This window comes from Onychomys torridus, chromosome 6 (assembly GCF_903995425.1).
Source record: "Onychomys torridus chromosome 6, mOncTor1.1, whole genome shotgun sequence".
Lineage (NCBI taxonomy): Eukaryota > Metazoa > Chordata > Mammalia > Rodentia > Cricetidae > Onychomys > Onychomys torridus.
The window spans coordinates 110,522,468-110,539,339 of NC_050448.1; the positions used below are offsets into that span (position 1 = coordinate 110,522,468).

General features: G+C 40.3%; 1 protein-coding gene across 4 annotated transcripts in view; it reads left to right on the top strand.

The window, feature by feature from the left end:
- LOC118585240 (sodium/hydrogen exchanger 9B1) overlaps window positions 1-16,872 on the top strand; it is a 59,993-nt gene that overhangs the window by 40,237 nt on the left and 2,884 nt on the right. For 3 of the 4 annotated variants that reach the window (XM_036189500.1, XM_036189498.1, XM_036189497.1), the window contains 4 exons: window positions 8,172-8,278; window positions 9,522-9,671; window positions 11,305-11,413; window positions 12,620-12,756. In XM_036189500.1, coding sequence (XP_036045393.1) covers window positions 8,172-8,278; window positions 9,522-9,671; window positions 11,305-11,413; window positions 12,620-12,756 — 503 coding nt within the window. The remainder of the gene's footprint in view (window positions 1-8,171; window positions 8,279-9,521; window positions 9,672-11,304; window positions 11,414-12,619; window positions 12,757-16,872) is intronic. The other variant, XM_036189499.1, reaches the window with a different exon arrangement.

Consider the following 16,872-nt stretch of genomic DNA (forward strand, 5'->3'; position numbering starts at 1 on the left):
GTGAGTTTGAGGCCAGCCTGGTCTACAGAGTGAGATCCAGGACAGGCACCAAAACTACACAGAGAAACCCTGTCTCAAAAAACAAACAAACAAACAAAAACAAAAAAACAAAACAAAAAAACAAAACAAAACAAAAAACAAAAAAAAATACAGTTGTCTACATTCTAGAAGCATTAAGATAGTTTTAAAAGTGATGTGGATAAGAGTCAGTATTTTAGGAGACTGAGAAGGGATCACATGAATGCAGGAATTCAAGGCCATCCAGACTCTGTCTCTCTTTTTTTTTTTTTTTTTGGAGCTGAGGATCAAACCCAGGGTCTTGTGCTTGCTAGGCAAGCATTCTAGCACTGAGCTAAATCCCTAACACCAGACTCTGTCTCTTTTTAAATATCAGAAAATATATTTAAAAATATAAAAGATATGGGCTGGAGAGATGGTTCAGAGGTTGGGAGCACTGGCTACTCTTCCAGAGGTCCTGAGTTCAATTCCTAGCAACCACATGGTGGCTCACAACTATCTGTAATGAGATCTGGTGCCCTCTTCTGTATACATAATAAATATATATATAAAAGATAAAAATAAAATCTGGCCAGGTGGTGGTGGCGGTGGTGGTGGCAGTGGCGGTGGCGGTGGTGGCGGCGCACACCTTTAATCCCAGCACTCAGGGGGCAGAGGCAGCTGGATTTCTGTGAATTCGAGGCCAGCCTGGACTACAGAGTGAGTTCCAGGAAAGGTGCAAAGCTACACAGAGAAACCCTGTCTCAAAAACCTAAATAAATAAATGAATGAATGAATGAATAAATAAATAAATAAATAAATAAATAAATAAATAAATAAAATCTGTAATAGTCATCCCCACTAGATGAGAATATTTTCTCAGCCTTATTATATAAATCTCTTTCCCCTCTTCTCTTTATTTCTGTCTCCTATTATTCTGTGTGTTTCTGTGTCTAAGCGTGTACATGTGTGCATATATGTTGTGTGGCTATGTGCACACATGTGCATGTGGAGACCAGAGATTGACATTGGATGTTTTCTTCAATTGTTCTCCAGCTTATTTGTTGAGACAGGATTTCTCCCTGTGCCTAGAGCATAAGAGTTTGGCTAGGCTGGCAGGCAATCGACAGGATCTCTGTGTCTGGAACTCAACAGTTTGGCTAGGCTGAGTAGCCAGTGAGCTCCAGAGATCCTCCTGTGCCCACCTTCTCATTACTGTGATGACAAATGCCCAGCTCTACTAGTGTCTCAGGCTTGCCATCTAGATTTTACTAATAGGGCCATCTCCCTGGTCCTCTCCCATTATTATAAAAATCACTGAACATTGACCACACTGTCCGCAGGAGTACCATGAGTCCAAGGCATATGAATAAAAGTATTTACCAGAACAGAAGGACAGCAAGCTAAGCCTTAAAAAGAAAATGGTGTACCCTTGAGAGAGAATGTTTCCTTTTATATAGCAGTCAAGAGAAGTTATCTGGCCTTGCCTCCTGGGCCATTTGTGTGGAGTTGTGTTTTAATTGAGCTCAGGAGGGCAACTATGTTGAGGTAGTCAATTGAATAGGGCCACTTGTCCTTAAAACTGGCCATTAGGAATGAGGTGCCATTAATAGTTAGTCTCTAACTGTTTATGGCATCACAATATACTGGGCCTGCAACTGAGCACTTAGAGTCCCACTGCTAGGGAACGGAGACTTTTGCTTTCTTTTTGGCTCCTTTATTGTTGTCTTTATTATTATTTTATTTGTTGTTACTGTGGTGGATATGGTGGGGTAGAGGGTGTGGGATGCATGCCACTGAACGTGTGTGGAGGTCAGAGGACAAGTTTTAGGAGTTGCTTCTCTCCTTTTTTATTTTAATTTTTATTTATGTGTGTGTATGCCACATGTATGTGGGTTCCCTCAGAGCCTAGAAGACGACACTGGATCTGGAGCAGAAGTCACAGGCTGTTGAGAATGCTAAGGACAACTTTCAGCCTCTGGAAGAGCAGTGTGTTCTAGCCATTGAGCCATCTTTCCAATCCCTTTCTCTCTTTGCCACCCTGAGTCCTAGGGATTGAACTCAGATGGTCGGGTCTGCATGGCAAGCGCCTCTAACTGCAGAGCCATCTCAACAACCCTAATTCTTAAAAATGTATTTATTTTTATTGATTTATTTTTGTGCATATGTATGTTTTGCGTACATGAGAGTTTGTGCACCATGTGTGTTCAGTGCCCACAGAGGCTAAAAAAGGGTATTGGATCATCTGAACTAGAGTTACAGATGGCTGTGAGCCTCTATGTGGGTGCCGGGAACTGAACCCAGCTCCTCTGCAAGAGCCGAAATGTTCTTAACTGCTGAGTTAAGCCCCATTGACAGCCCCAATTTTTGTCTTTCATCTCTACACATGATCTAAATTATTTTGCTATTAACTTTTATTATCACAAACATACTTTTCATATAGAAAATAATTTTGAGGCAGGATTGCTGTTGTTATACTGGCTGACATGGAATTCATGATCCTTCTTGCCCAACTTACCAGATAACAAGAACTATATATACCATATACATATAACCATCCAGGCAATTTCTGTGTTACTTTGAATGGTTGTATATATTAGTGGACTGCTTCAGAATTATTAACCTGTACAAAATTGTAACTGGCTATATTTACTATTAAAATAATAGATTGAATAGCTTGTGTAGAAACATTTGTGCCTGTGTTTAATGTTATCATTCCTTTTTTTTTTTTTTTTTTTTTTTTTTTTTTTTTTTTTTTTTTTGAGGCAGGCTCACTCTCTAGGCCAGATTGGCTTGGAACTCACTGTATAGCCTAGGCTAGCTTTGCACTTGCTGCAATTCTCCTGTCTCAGGCTCCCCAGTGCTAGGATAAAAGTGTGAGCCACCACTCCTGGGTTCTTAATGGAGAAAGGAAAGTTTCTTTGCAAACAGTGATGGGGAAACTAAATGTTCATATTAAAAAGAATAAAATTAAGGAAAAGCTTTATGACACTGAACTTAGCAATAGTTTCTTTGATGTAATACTAACAGGCTACAAAAGCAAATATTGGTAAAATATGGATATCAACCTTAAAAACATACGTGATACATCAACCAGAGTGGAAACATGACACTTGGAATTGAAAAATGTCTTCAAGGAAGTTTGATAATGTGAAGATTATATGGAAGAAAAGAAAATGCTTCAGGCTAAAATGAACGAAGCCCTTTGCTAGTCTGAACCTTTATGTGTCTCCAGAATTCAAATCCTGGAACCTAATGCCCAGTGAGATGTCTGAGCTTTGGCCTATTGGAATGATGAGGGCACCCCTCATGAATGCTATTAGGGCTCTAATGAAAGGTGTGGCTGGATCCCTTTCACCACATGAGGCCACAGAGAAGGTGGCCTATGAGTAAAAGACCTTTTCCAGACACCAGAGCTGTTGGTGCCTTGATATTGACTTCTTGCTCTCCAGAGTTTGGAGAAGTAAATTTAGGGTGTTTACAGATGACTAATGCTAAAAGAACAGGAACTAGGCTTGAAAGAAGGTACACAAATGACTAAGAAGCATCTGAAAGTTGTTCAACATACATAATCATTAGAAAAATACAAATCAAGAATGTCGGCAGCTCTGCTTTGAAGAGTCCATACCCACCCACACTTGGGTTTTACTTTCTGCAGGTCTTCTTAGAGAAGACCACACCTGTAGCTGGAAGTTTCTCCAGTCCTGCCCAGCCCCATGGTCCCGCAGATGCTTATAAAATAATTACACAGAGGCTTATATTAATTACAAACTGTATGGCCTATGGCTTTAGCTTCTGGCTAGCTAGCTCTTTGATCTCAAATTAACCCATTTCTATAAATCTACATGTTGCCACGTGGCCACGGCATTACTGGTCTGCTGCCATCTTGTTGCTCCGTCAGCATCAAGTCTGCTGGCTTCTCTCCCAACTCCTTTCTCCTTTCATTGTCTCTCTTGAATTTTCTCACCTGGCTCCTTACTGCCCTGCCATAGGCCAATGAAGCTTTATTAGCCAATGGAAGTAACACATATTCACAGCATACAGAAAGACAACCCACAGCACACACCCATGCTCTTAGGTGTGGCTTACTTTCCTCTGGGTACCCCTCTTTCTCTTAATCCTTGTGCTTAAGCCTGTATTAAAATACTTGAACTCCAACTGTGCTTCATAAAAAGAACAAAATGTCAAATTGCACATGCATTAAGATCACTAGTATGTGGTTCTTCACTGTCCCTCAACATTCTATATAAATTTTAGGGTTCTCTTTTCCATTTCTAACAAACTATCCATTAGAATTTTTGATAGGAATCACATAGATTAAAGAGGTTTCTTCAACTAGTGTGGATGTATGGACATCATAACTATATTGAATCTTCTAATCATGCACAAATGTATTTTCCACTTACGTGTTTATAACATCTCTCGGCAATGTTTTCAATTATCAGTACAAGCCTTTCACCTCCTTAATTACATTTATTCTTTGTTTCTTTTTATGCTAATCAAAATGAGTTCCATAGTTTTCTTTTTTAATTTTTCATTGTTAATATATGAAACAACTGATATCTTAGTGTTGATTTCACAGCACACAACTTTGCTGGGTTTGTTTGTTAGTTCTGACAGGTTGTGCGTTGGAGGATTAATGTTAGGTTTCTCTCCCTGTATCTCATTGTGTGTGTATCAGGGGGTGGTGTGCAGGCGAAAAGCATGTCGGAATGTACATGTGGAATCAGAGAACTACTTCTGGTGTCAGTCTTGACGTCATTATTCACTGCTTTGTACACCAAGCTAGTGAGCTTCAAGGTTTCAAAAATTCTACCTCTGCCTTCCAACTCCTTTTATTGGTTGTTGGAGTCAACTGCATCTGACTTTCTAATGTGGTTCTGGGATCCAAACTCAGATCATCTGGCTTGCTAGGTGTAGTTAGAGTTTTCCTGCCTGGCCCAGTCAGGACAAATCTCTCTTGCCCGCCAGTCCCACAGTCGCTCAGACCCAACCACAGAAACTTACATTGTTTAGAAACTGTATGGCTGTGGCAGGCTTCTTGTTATCTACTTCTTCTATCTTAAATTAACCCATTTCTGTTAGTCTATACTTTGCCACATGGCTTGTGGCTTACCAGTGTCTTTACATGTTGCTTCTCATGGCGGCGGCTGGCGGTGTCTCCCTCCAGTCTTCTACTTCCTAGAATTCTCTACTCTCTTGTCCCGCCTATACTTCCTGCCTGGCCACTGGCCAATCAGAACTTTATTTACACAGAGTGATATCCACAGCAGCTAGGCAGTCCCTTTACCCACTGAACCAGATCTTTAGCCCCAGATTTTTAAGGTTTTCTGTATATAAGGTCAATATACTCATAAAGAGGGATTTTTTTCTTTTCCATTTAGATGCCTTTTATTTCTCTTGCCTAATTCTCTAGCTAGAATTTCCAGTGTCTTGAGACTAGAATTGGGGAAAATGATATCATCACCTTATTCCTGATCTTTAAAAGAAAATTTCCATTTGCCAATCTATATGAAGTTACCCATGGGCTTTTCTTACAGGGCTATCAGGAGATAAATTGCTTCTATTCTAAATTGAGTGACTTCATCATAAAAGGTTATTGGACTCATCAAATGCTTTTTCTGCATCAAACAAGGTGGTCTTGTGATTTCTGTCCCTTCTTTTAACTTACTGTATCACATGACAGTTTTGTATCTTGACCCCAGATAAAAAACATTTTGGGGGAGCTATAGAGATGGCTCAGTGGTTAAGAGCATTTGTTGTCTTCTAAAGGACCTGGGTTTGGTTTCCAGCATCTACATGGTGGCTCCAAACCATCTCTAACTCCAGATAAAGACAATCTGATGCCTTCCTCTGGCATCTATAAGATATCAGACACATACATGTTATATATACATACATGCAAGCAAGATGCTCATAAAATAAATAAAATCTTATTTTAAAAAATCCATTTGCAGCTGGGCAGTGGTGGTGCACACCTTTAATCCCAGCACTCGGGAGGCAGAGGCACGTGGATCTCTGTGAGTCAAGGCCAGCCTAGACTACAGAGTGAGTTCCAGGAAAGGTGCAAAACTACACAGAGAAACCCTGTGTCGAAAAACAAAACAAAACAACAACAACAAAAAAATTCATTTGCATCCCTTTACATTCCAGAATTAAATCCAACTGGATCATAATATATAAGCCAATTAATGTGCTGTTCAATTCAATTTACTCATATTGTATTGAGGATTCTTGCATAATTATCAGGAATATTGGTATAGAGTTTTCTTGTTTTAATTTAACTTCTTTATTGATTCTTTGGTAGTTTCACATCATGCACCCCAAATCTGCTCACGTCCTGGTCCTCACATATCCTCCCCTCCCCTCTGCAGCCCCCCCACACACACTCAAGAGAAAACTAAACAACGCAAGGAAGCAAGCAGAAAAAAACAAAGCATAAACAGAACAAAACATGAAAAAGAAACTCTTTGCTTCTCCTGCGTTCCTGTCTCTCCAGCACCTCTTTTCATGCGTCCTGGTGGCATTGGGGCCCTCGGTGTTCTATCTGCTTTACTAGCAAATTTTCACTGCAGTGAGCCACTGGTCTGGTTCAAGTACTCCATCATCACTGTATAGTTTACTTACAGTACATTTGGCACTGGCATCAAGGTAGTGGTAGCCTTAAAAAGTTTGGGGGTGCTTTTTCCAACATATATTTTCTAAAAATTTGCAAAGTACTGATGATTTTCCTTTATATGCTTGGCACAATTTCAAAAGCTCTCTGGTTCAGGAGCATGTGTCTGACCTCTCCTTTGTTCTTGACAACACTTGGGCATCAGGTTAGAAGCAGGGGAGAGAAAGGCCAATGCTCTAGGCAACCTCCAAAACTGCCCCTGCCTTCTCTTTTCCTTTCAATGGGGAGTGGTGAATGGGATTACTCCCCCGCCCCTGCTGTGCCAGTTTGGGGATGGGCTGCCAGCAGCACAATGCACACTAGCTGCTTCCACTTGTTTCCAGACCATTGTTTTTGACTTTCCCCTTGCATGACTGCCACATCTTCTTAATTGGACCACAGAGTTCCAGGAAGGCTTTTAGGCTGTTTGTTATTGTTCAGTTGGTGTGTCTGTGGGGGTCCAGGCTCAGGATTCCCATTCCAGCATCTTAACCAATATCACTCTATTCTTTTGAGTGGAAAATATTGCTAACACTTACATATGTTTAGCTAATTCAATGCTCAGAGTAAAACCAAGTAATTTTTTAAATTGAGGATCAAGGGGTTTTTGTTGTTGTTTACATTTTAAAGTACACAATGACTCAATATAAAATATTTATTCATTTGAAAACTGTAGTTAGAGTTTTCCTGCCTGGTCCATGGTCAGGACAAATCTCTCACCCGCCAGGCCCATAGACGCTCAGACCTAACCAAGTAAACACACAGAAACTTACATTGTTTACAAACTGTATGGCCGTGGCAGGCTTCTTGTTATCTACTTCTTCCATCTTAAATTAATCCATTTCTATTAATCTATACTTTGCCACGTGGCTTTTGGCTTACTGGTGTCTTTACATGTTGCTTCTCATGGCAGCGGCTGGCATTGTCTCCACCCAGCCTTCCACTTCCCAGAATTCTCTTCTCTCTTGTCCCACCTATACCTCCTGCCTGGCCACTGGCCAAACAGCATTTTATTTATACAGAGCAATATCCACAGCAGAAAACCTAATTGACTCATCTATATTTAGGATTAACTGTGGCATACAAATGTTTTATGTGGTTGTTCTTGGTAATTTGTCCTTTCTACATTTAAGTGTTTGTTTTACACACAGCATATCAGAATTGTCAGCATGGCCTGACCAGCCCACACCAATGCTCCTGGCACTGGCTCTCCCATTTTCTCCCTTCTAGGTCTGATAGGTTGAGAGTAAGGAGAGCACTTGATTTCTTTGTTTTCTGACCCATTTACACAATGGATATTTTCAGTTATGTGTTTATATGAAATTATTAAGAATAGACATTTAACTCCAGAGAGCTCTGAATACATTTTCATACATGCCACTATTAAGGGTCCAATTTTGTAATTTGTTCTAGGAAATGTTATTCTCCCTCATGAACCACGTAGGTCTTATTCTCTAATGTACAGTGTACATGAAAATATTTCTCAGTGAAAAGTTTCTTTTATTTTGTGTCCTTACAGGTAGTGTAGTCAGCAATATCCTATCATCCTTGCGGGATGTCTTTATTGGTGTGCTGGTAGGAATTGTTATGGGAATTTTTATTCAGCATTTTCCAAGTGGAGATCAGGTAAATAAAAAAAAATGTGATTTGTAGAACTGTAGTGTGTTAATCAGCCTCCCATCACTGTAATGAACTACCTAGTATACCCTTAAGCTTTAAAACAGGTTTCTTTAGCCCACAGTTTGGGGGTTTGCAGTCTGCTACCGACCTCCCTCATCACCCTGGCAGTGTACCATTGCAGAAAGGAGCAGCAGAGCAGAGCTAACTATGTCATGAACCCTGGAACACAGCAAAAGGAGGAAGGGACTGAACCCTAACAACTTGTTTAGCAGCATGCTTCCCTGATTTCCAGAGGTCCTACCATGCTCCACACCACCACCCGAATCAAGCTTCTAATACAAGGACTTTGGGGGACAGTTCACATCCAAGATACAGCCTGGGTGCAGCATAAAACTGAGACAACTTTAGAAAGACTGGGAAACAAGACTCTATGCTTAAGACTCTTTCCCCAAAAGTTTCCTCTGATGCCTACTGTAGGCTTAAAACTGAGCCTAATACTGGCTGATTCCAAGCAGTCTTGGTTGATGTTGCTGTGTCTTGATGTGGTAGATGAAAATACTGAAAACAATGGATGTGACTCCCCTCTTCCTTCCACTCCACCCCCACTTCCACCAAATCATCTATAGATCCTGGACAATTGTCTTAGTCTCTTCTTCCAAAACTTTCTCCTGAACTTTACAATTTATCTATCCATATTTTCTGATTTAAATTTGCCTCCTTTCCCTTTGACAGGGGTTTTAGACCTGGGTGGTGGTGGTGGTGGTGGTGGTGGTGATGGTGGTGGTGGTGGTGGTGGTAGTGATGGTGGTGGTGATGGTGGTGGTGATGGTGGTGTTGGCAGTTTTGAGACAAAATCTCTCTCTATATAGCTGAGTCTGGTTTTGAACTCAACAATTGTCATTTGTAATTGTTTGTAATTTGGTAACCTGCATCAAAGTTACCTTTTAAATAAAGAAGTCTTCAAACAATTTACTTTGAACAACTCATTGTTGGAGGAACTGTTCTCCTCACTTTTCAGGTAGTCTGGTAAGCATTTTGCCGTCATGTCAGCACTGTGTAAAGAGGGAAAGTCTCATATTTGATGAATTACTTGGTTTTGAATTTGCTAAGAGTTTTGATGCAAAATCAAATCAACATCTTAGAGACTATTTAATACAACCTTTACAAATACTGTAGCAAAGGGTAAGAAAAAGATAATGCTACGTCTTGTATGTTTAATGTAAAACAACTTCTAAATGTGTATTTCTAGGAGAGACTTACACAGAGACGAGCCTTCCTTGTTCTGAGTATATGTATTTCTGCTGTCTTAGGCTGTCAGCACTTAGGCTTACATGGATCTGGAGGACTGGTCACACTAGTGTTGTCGTTCATGGCAGCAAAAAAATGGGCTAAAGAGAAGGTGAGTATTTCTAATTCCTTTAGAGACAAAATAGCTGAATTTTGAACTATATAATGGACATTTAGAAAACTGCCTCCAACTACTGGAAGATGTTCCACTTCCCCTAGGAAGTGCATGGAGTGAGGAATTACCCATTAAAGAAAACCACTTTGAAGTGTAGTAAAATGCAGTTAGAACGTGTGTTCTCACATGAGGATTTCCTTTAAGTTTTATGTGATTTGATTATATAGCTCTTATTAGTTATTTTATTTTTTTTAAATTTTAGCTCTACAATTTATCCATGAAAACATATTCTTAAAATATAGCATATATGTGCCCCAAATGTTATATTGGGTTTTGTTTTTTATTCTATTACACTAGCTAGTACTTCAATTAAGTTAGCTAAAAGTGGATGCTTATTCTGCTCACTACTTGTTTTGGCTTTCCTTTCATTGAATGAACTTGTTTAATTTATACTTCATTATTATTATGATTATTACATTTATTTATGGGAAGGCCAAGGAGGTCAGAGGACAACTTACAGAAGTCAGTTGTTTCTTCCCACTGTGTGGGTCCTGGTACTTGAACTCAGGTTGTCAAGCTTTGTGACAGGCAGCTTTACCCACTGAGACATTCTACCTGCTCAACTTATACTTCTTCAACTGTTGGCATAAAAATGGTAGAAAAAGGAAAACATGTTCATAAAGATTAAAACATACAGACTGAATGCAGATGATTCCTTTATTCCTTATTCCCCCTAAATATTCAGCTTATTCTCCTAAATTAATCATTTTAACAATACTATATTTGTAGATATGTGTATGTATTCTGTTTATAAAATAAAAATGTTACTACCATGAACAGATTCCTCTTTTTTTTTTTTTTTTGTGGTTTTTCAAGACAGGGTTTCTCTGTGTAGCTTTGGAGGCTGTCTGGGAACTTGCTTTGTAGACCAGGCTGGCCTCGAACTCACAGAGATCCACCTGCCTCTGCCTCCCAAGTGCTGGGATTACAGGCGTGCGCTGCCGCTGCCACCACCACCACCACCGCCCTGCCAGATTTCTTAATGTAGCCTTTTCATATATGCAAGTATCCTGTAGGGATGGATTCATAGAAATGGGACTTCTAGAGTTACTAAAAACAGTTTTGAAGTGCTCAACATGAGTCTTAGGAAGCAGGTCTAACAAAGTACCAGAATATTTTCTTCCTGCTTATTTATGACCTGTCTAAATTCATTTCATGCACTGGGTTCCAGAATTGTCATTCAGCAGGTTTTCCTACACCCTTCTGATGGACTGGGAGGCTGAATGAGCTGGGTGTGTTCTCGTCCCACATGCTGTGTTGCTATCCCTAGTTCTGAATATTATGAGGACTCCAAAGACTTTTCCTTTTCTGGAACACAGTGATAAGATGATACTGCGTATTGTATGGCTTTGTTTGTTTCCTTAACCAAATTCTGTTTGGATAAATGACATTGCTCAATTTTCATAAGTTAAGTTTTAATATTTTCCCTAAAAATTAAGTTTATTAAATTTAAAAAATGGCTTTAAATTTCTGAAATGCAGCCAAATGTATGTACACAATAACCAAAAAATGTAAAATTCTGAAGTGCAGTTATGCCATAATAACTGAAATGCATTTTTCTTTCTTAAAGGTTGGAATCCAAACAATTGTTGCAAATATGTGGAATGTTTTTCAGCCACTTCTTTTTGGCTTAGTTGGAACAGAAGTATCTGTTGAAGCTCTTGAATCGAAAACTATTGGTAAGAGTGCATAAAGCACAGAATATATAAAGTACAGATTTTTTAAATTAGGAGTACTTTATTTTTCTGTATACCATATCTTTGAGTAACCTTAAAGACCTTCAAAAATTACACTGAATCACGTCTGCTATCTTTTCCTCTACTTGTGAATTTCTTTGTTTTCATCGAAGACAACCCAAGTGATCCAAAGAAAGGGATTGCAGGAAACATTAGATATCATTAGATGCTTCTGACTGCATTCCTTTAAACATGTCCCCCAGAAAGGTAGCTCACAATTAAACATTCCATTCAAAATATATTACCTCAAGTGAACTGACTGTCCTGTCTTTCTTTTCACGGTACTCCCACCTCACATAATCTAAACTGCAGTCGAAGCCTCTGTAAAGGCTGGGGAGAGAGTATGGCTGGTAAATTGCTAGTCATGAGATTCTTAGGACCCATGGATGATCCCAGACACCTGTGTAAAGCCCAGTCTCAGCAGCACTGGGAGGCAGAGACAGGAGAGTCCCTGAAGCTTGCAGGATAGCCAATTAGTAAGCTCTAAGGTCAGCACCTTGCCTCAAAAAGAAGCCATTGAGGGCTAGAGAGATGGCTCAGTGGTTAAAAAGACTCGGGTTCAATTCCCAGCACCCACATGACAGTTAACAACTGTCTCTAACTCCAAGATCTGACACTGTCACACAGACATCCATGCAGGCAAAACACTAATGCAAATGAAATAAAAGTGAATAATTTAAAAAAGAAGAAGAAGAAAAACCATTGAGGAAGACACCAAACATAAACCCCTGGCCTGTGTAAGTGCGCATGCACACTCTGACACACCCCTATACACATATACACACTCAATAACACCTCATTTTTACTTTGTACCCTTTATAATTACTGTGTTGGTTTGGTTTTTTTGTTTTGTTTTGGTTTTGGTTTTCGAGACAGGGTTTCTCTGTGTAGCTTTGCACCTTTCCTGGAACTTGCTTGGTAGACCAGGCTGGCCTTGAACTCACAGAGATCTGCCTGGCTCTGCCTCCCGAGTGCTGGGATTAAAGGTGTGTGCCACCACCGCCTGGCAATTACTGTTTTTTATTTAAAATAGATATAGTGAAGCAACAGCCTCAAAATATTTTCAGAAATTTTAGAATTCATCTCTCTAGGCAAAAATAGCTTCCTCCCAAATGCTTTGTTTTTTACATTTGTTTATATGTATTGCAGGCATGTGTATTGCTACCTTGGGTTTTGCATTATCAGCTCGAATTATAGCCACTTTTACATTGATGTCTTTTGCTGAATTTCGTTTTAAGGAGAAAGTATTTATTGCTTTATCATGGATCCCCAAAGCTACAGTCCAGGTAGGAACATACTCATTCATTAATAATAATTTTAGTTTGGACAAGTTTTAAAAGTTCTAAATGAGGGCTGGAGAGATGGCTCAGCGGTTAAGAGCACGGGCTGCTCTTCCAGAGGACCAGGCTCACAACTGTCTGTAACTCAAGTCCCGGGGATCCGACCCCTTCACACAGAGTATATACAGGCAAAACACACCAGTGTACATAATAAATGAATGAATGAATGAATGAATGAATGAATGAACAAACAAGTAAGTAAGTAAATAAATAAATAAAACTTTTAAAAAAAGGAAAGTTCCCATCCCCACCAAGTTCTAAATGAAAAAGACTTCTCTAATGACAAACTGTGGTTCCCATGTATGATTGATAACTACTTTTTAAAACTTAGAGCTGGGGCGAATGCTCAAGGGGAGAGAGTGTTTGCCAGGCGAGTATGGAACTGAGCTTGGATCCCTAGCACCTACATGAAAACAGGCTTCAGTGCTGGTAGTCCTCGGGCTGGGTGTGGGGAGAGAAGGGCAGAGATGGTTGGAGGACTGCCGTGGCTTGCCAGCCTCCAGCCCATTGGTAACCTGGGAGCTCCATGGCTCACAGGAATCAAGGCAGAGAGTGACTGAGGGGACAGCTGACATCTGGCCTCCCCATGTGCACAAACAGGCACATACACTCGTGCATACATGTGCACACACATGTACAACACACACACACACACACACACACACACACAAACAAAACACACATTTAAAAGATTTGTTTTTAAAGCAATTGTTCTGAAATTTAGAAGAGCGATTTTAAAGGGCAAACGATTTCTACATTTTATGAAAAATTTTTTCTATTTCCCTAAAGTATGAAATAATCCCAGCACCTGGAAAGCAGAGACAGGCAAATCTCTGTGAGTTAATGGCAAGCCTAGTCTACATAGAGAACTCTAGGACAGCAGGGCTACATACATAGATAGACCCTGTCTCAAAAAATATATATAAAGTAGCCAGGCAGTGGTGTCCCACGCCTTTAATCCCAGCACTCAGGAGGCAGAGGCAGGTGGATCTCTGTGAGTTCGAGGCCAGCCTGGTCTACTGAGTGAGTTCCAGGAAAGGCACAAAGCTACACAGAGAAACCCTGTCTTGAAAAACTAAATATATATATAAAATAACATCATAATATGGGGCTATGGGGCTATTTTTCTTTGGCTGAATGGTATAGAGGCAAATGTTACACCTTGAGAGACACACTGGTTTTGTAAGTGTATCTGCACCCTGCCACTCACTCCACCACACAATGCATACATGTTGTTTTTAATTGGACCTCTGTTTCTGTGTCATGTGACTGTGACTACCAGGAAGGACAGAGATAGTGTCCTTTGGGGGCATTTTGTTTGTTGCCTTTTTTGTTTTTTTCCTACTATGTAACAGAATTCGTGGCAGGAGGAAAGTTGTCTTAATTAGGATTTCTATTGCTGTGATAAAACACCATGACCAAAAGCATTTTGGGGGGGGGGAAGGGAGGGGTTCGAGACAGGGCTTCTCTGTGTAGCTTTGCACCTTTCCTGGGACTCGCTTTGGAGACCAGGCTGGCCTCAAACTCACAGAGATCTGCCTGCCTCTGCCTCCCGAGAGTGCTGGGATTAAAGGCGTGTGCCACCGCTGCCGCCAAGCCCCCCCCCCCCAGGTTTCTTCATCTTATACTTCCAATCACAGTCCATCATCAAGGGAAGCCAACATGGGAACTGGAGGCAGGAACCTGGCAGCAGAGAGTGAAGCAGAAGTCAGGAGAACCTTGCTTACTGGCTTGTTCTCCGTAACTTGCTCAAGTTTGTTTTCTTATACCATTCAAGATGATGGGAGTAAAGGTAGCGCCTCCCACAGTGGACTGGGCCCTCCCACATCAATCATTAATCAAGAAAATGCTACAGAGTTGCCTGTAGGCAATTGGATGGAGACATTTTCTCAATGGTGGTTCCTCTTCCCAGATACCTCTAACTTGTGTCAGACTGACAAAATACAAACAAACAAACAAACAGAAAAACTAACCAGGACAAAGTTAAACATGTCCTGCATACCTATACAAATAAATGATTGAATTAATGAAGACTTTGTAGTTTTATCCTCTTATCCTATAATACTTTCTTTTTTTTAGTAGGTATTGCTACTTACTGTTCAACTGTTAACATTTGACGACAGCATAAAACCTTGCTTTCCCCTCCATTTTGCGGTTACAAAATAGAAGCTTGTACATTTCTATGAAACAAAATTCCCTATAGTGTTAGAACTACAAGCCTTTAAGGCCAGATTGTTGCTTTTGAGTACTATGTTGCTATAAGGATCTATGACTATATCTACTGAGTGGTGGTGGTGTGAGGTTGGATGAAATAATCTCTGTAAAGCCTCAGCACAAGTTCTGGTATACAGTGGTGTTCCATGAGCAATATTATAGTTATTTTGTCTTACCTTCAAGTCATAGTATAACATGTTTTTTGGGCGGCAAAAAATAGATCTATAAGAAGAATCTCCATCTGTCTGTCTGTCTATTACCCCTCCTTCCAGTGATACACTTGTGTTTTGGTTTATCCATCATTTCCTAAAGCAGAATGAAAACCAAGCAGGTATGAAGAAAGCCCACTACCCAAGCTGCTTTACTCTGCTTCCTCTTGTCCCTTTTTCTTAGCATCCAAGCTAAGATGTGTTCTGTAAAAACATCAAGAACTGGAAAGACATATAGAAACTTTTTTTCCCAAACTCAAGATCTTGCACATAGTAGGCTAGTGCTCTACCACTTAACTATGCCACCAGCCAACATTTTCTATGCAAGAAGAACCTTGTGTCCCATATTTGAGTTAGAAAAAAAAATTAAATTTAACATTTCTTCCCATTCTTCTCTTTTCTGGTGCCGAAATAGTGTCTGTGACCCCTGAGCATCATAGTCAGCTTCAGCTGTCGTCTTGACACAAACCTAGAGTAACCTAGGAAGAAGGAATCTCAACTTAAAGAGTTGCCTTGATCATATTGACTTGTCTATGTGGCCATGTCTGTGAGGCACTTTCTTAATTGCTAATTGATATAGGACTGACTAGCCCACTGTGGGTGGTCCTGTCCCTAGGGTGGTCTAGGCTATCTGAGAAAGGACGTGAGCCAGAAAACAAGCCAGCAAGCAGCACCACTCCATGGCCTCTACATGAGCTCCTGCCTCAGGTTCCTGCCTGGCTTCTCTCAATGATGGACCATAAACTGTAAGATGCAATAGTCCTTTTCTCTCCAAGTTGATTTTGATCAAGGTGTTTGTCACAGCAACAGGAAGAAAATTATGACAGTAGTAGGTACCAGAAGTGTGTGTTGTAGTGTTTAGAACTTTGGATTAGAAAATCTATTGAGCACTTGGAAGATACAAATGCTGAAAGAAATTTAGACAATGGAGGCCTAGTCTGTAAAGTTTCAGAGGGAATTTTGAGAGTCATTCAAAGATTCTGTCACTGTTAATATGCTATATTTGAATTAAGAATTTGTGCAAGTGAAACCTTGTGTGCTTTACTGGGACAAAGGATGCTGGTCAGCTAGGACTGAAGAATCAGCTGTGATTGATAAGAGACTGGTATTATTAATGTGGAATTCTTGGAAGGAGTTCCTTAGAGTCAGCATACATACTGTGGTGGTGGTGGTGGTGGTGGTGCAGAACTGCATTTCAATTTGGCAGACAACCTTGGTAAAGTTCAAGAGTCTCCTGTGGAGGGGCTAGGCTCTCCTTCAACTTGGTATGCCAGACTTTGTTGACTACCATGGGAGGCCTTACCTACTCTGAAGAGTGGATGGGGGTAGAGTGGGAGGGAGGTGAGGAGGTGGGAGAAAGGGAGGGAGGGGGAACTGGGGTTGGTATGTAAAATAGAAAAAAATTTAATAAATAAAATATTTAATAATAAAATAATAATAATAATAAAAGAGTCTCCTGTGTGATACTGGTTTTTGCACCTGAAAGATGCAGGATTGAAGAGGTTAATGGAGACAAAGTGAGGTGTGGCTAATGTGACAGGTTCTGAGTCCCCAAAGAAACCAGGAGAGGCCATTAGTGACAGTGTAGCCTCAGTTGCAGAAGAGACCCCAGGATGTTTGAGATGCTGGAGCTATGGGA